This window comes from Bison bison, unplaced genomic scaffold, assembly GCF_000754665.1.
Source record: "Bison bison bison isolate TAMUID 2011002044 unplaced genomic scaffold, Bison_UMD1.0 scf7180017864144, whole genome shotgun sequence".
In the NCBI taxonomy this organism is placed as follows: domain Eukaryota; kingdom Metazoa; phylum Chordata; class Mammalia; order Artiodactyla; family Bovidae; genus Bison; species Bison bison.
This window is the reverse complement of record NW_011494716.1, coordinates 1,240,337-1,241,069: the sequence shown is the minus strand read 5'-3', so window position 1 is coordinate 1,241,069 and position 733 is coordinate 1,240,337. Positions and strand designations below refer to the sequence as shown.

General features: G+C 57.8%; 1 protein-coding gene across 1 annotated transcript in view; it reads left to right on the top strand.

The window, feature by feature from the left end:
- The window catches only part of TRAP1 (TNF receptor-associated protein 1), a 55,205-nt gene that overhangs the window by 5,017 nt on the left and 49,455 nt on the right, over positions 1–733 (top strand). The window contains exon 2 of the mRNA XM_010840487.1: positions 449–688. Within this exon, the coding sequence (XP_010838789.1) occupies positions 449–688 (240 nt within the window). The remainder of the gene's footprint in view (positions 1–448; positions 689–733) is intronic.

The following is a 733-nucleotide window of genomic DNA, read 5'->3' as shown; positions in this document are numbered from 1 at the left end:
CAGCTGCTTAAGCCTGGAACTTGGCAATCATGCTTGACACCTTCCTCGTGTTAAGTATTCCCCGTCACATCCCCTCCCGCGCGGCCTCAGCTACGTCCAGGCCCCATTGGAGGACACTCTCCCAGCTCCTGTCCTTTGCAGATCCTGTCACAATCTCAACTCGTTTCTGTGCAGTTATTTACCACTCGTTTGTGGCAGCCAGTCTTCAGTGTACCTCAGTCATCAGGGGGCCGCCTGAGCCCCACTTCAGGCGTTGCCAGAGAAATCTGCGTTTTACGTGGCTTGGAGCTCTGTGACGTTGACGGTCCGAATCCGCAACCAAATTCACCTCCAGGAGGGCAAGAGAATTGGAATGAATGCATAAGCCCAGTTTTGCTGGTGGGCCTTGGCTCCAGAGTTTTGGTGTAAGCAAGCCAAGCCCGAAATTCTCCTTTTTCACACTTTTTAGCAATCTGGCCTGACTTGGTTGGAAGAGACTGACTTCCAGCAGTCTGGACCAGAGGCCGGGGACAAAGACCCCGAAGATGTTAGCTGCTTCTGCCGCGGAGCCGCTTTTTCACGCTGTTCGCGGAGGGTGCGAATATCTGCACCCGGTTTCTGGGACGCACATACGGAGGCCCAGTTGCGGGCTATTGCCCGGGCGGCCCCGCGCGAACGGCCGTCGCCCTTGACAACGCGACACAAGGTCGTGGGGGTCCCGCCCCCAGGCCCGACTGTCCCCGCGCTGGCCGAC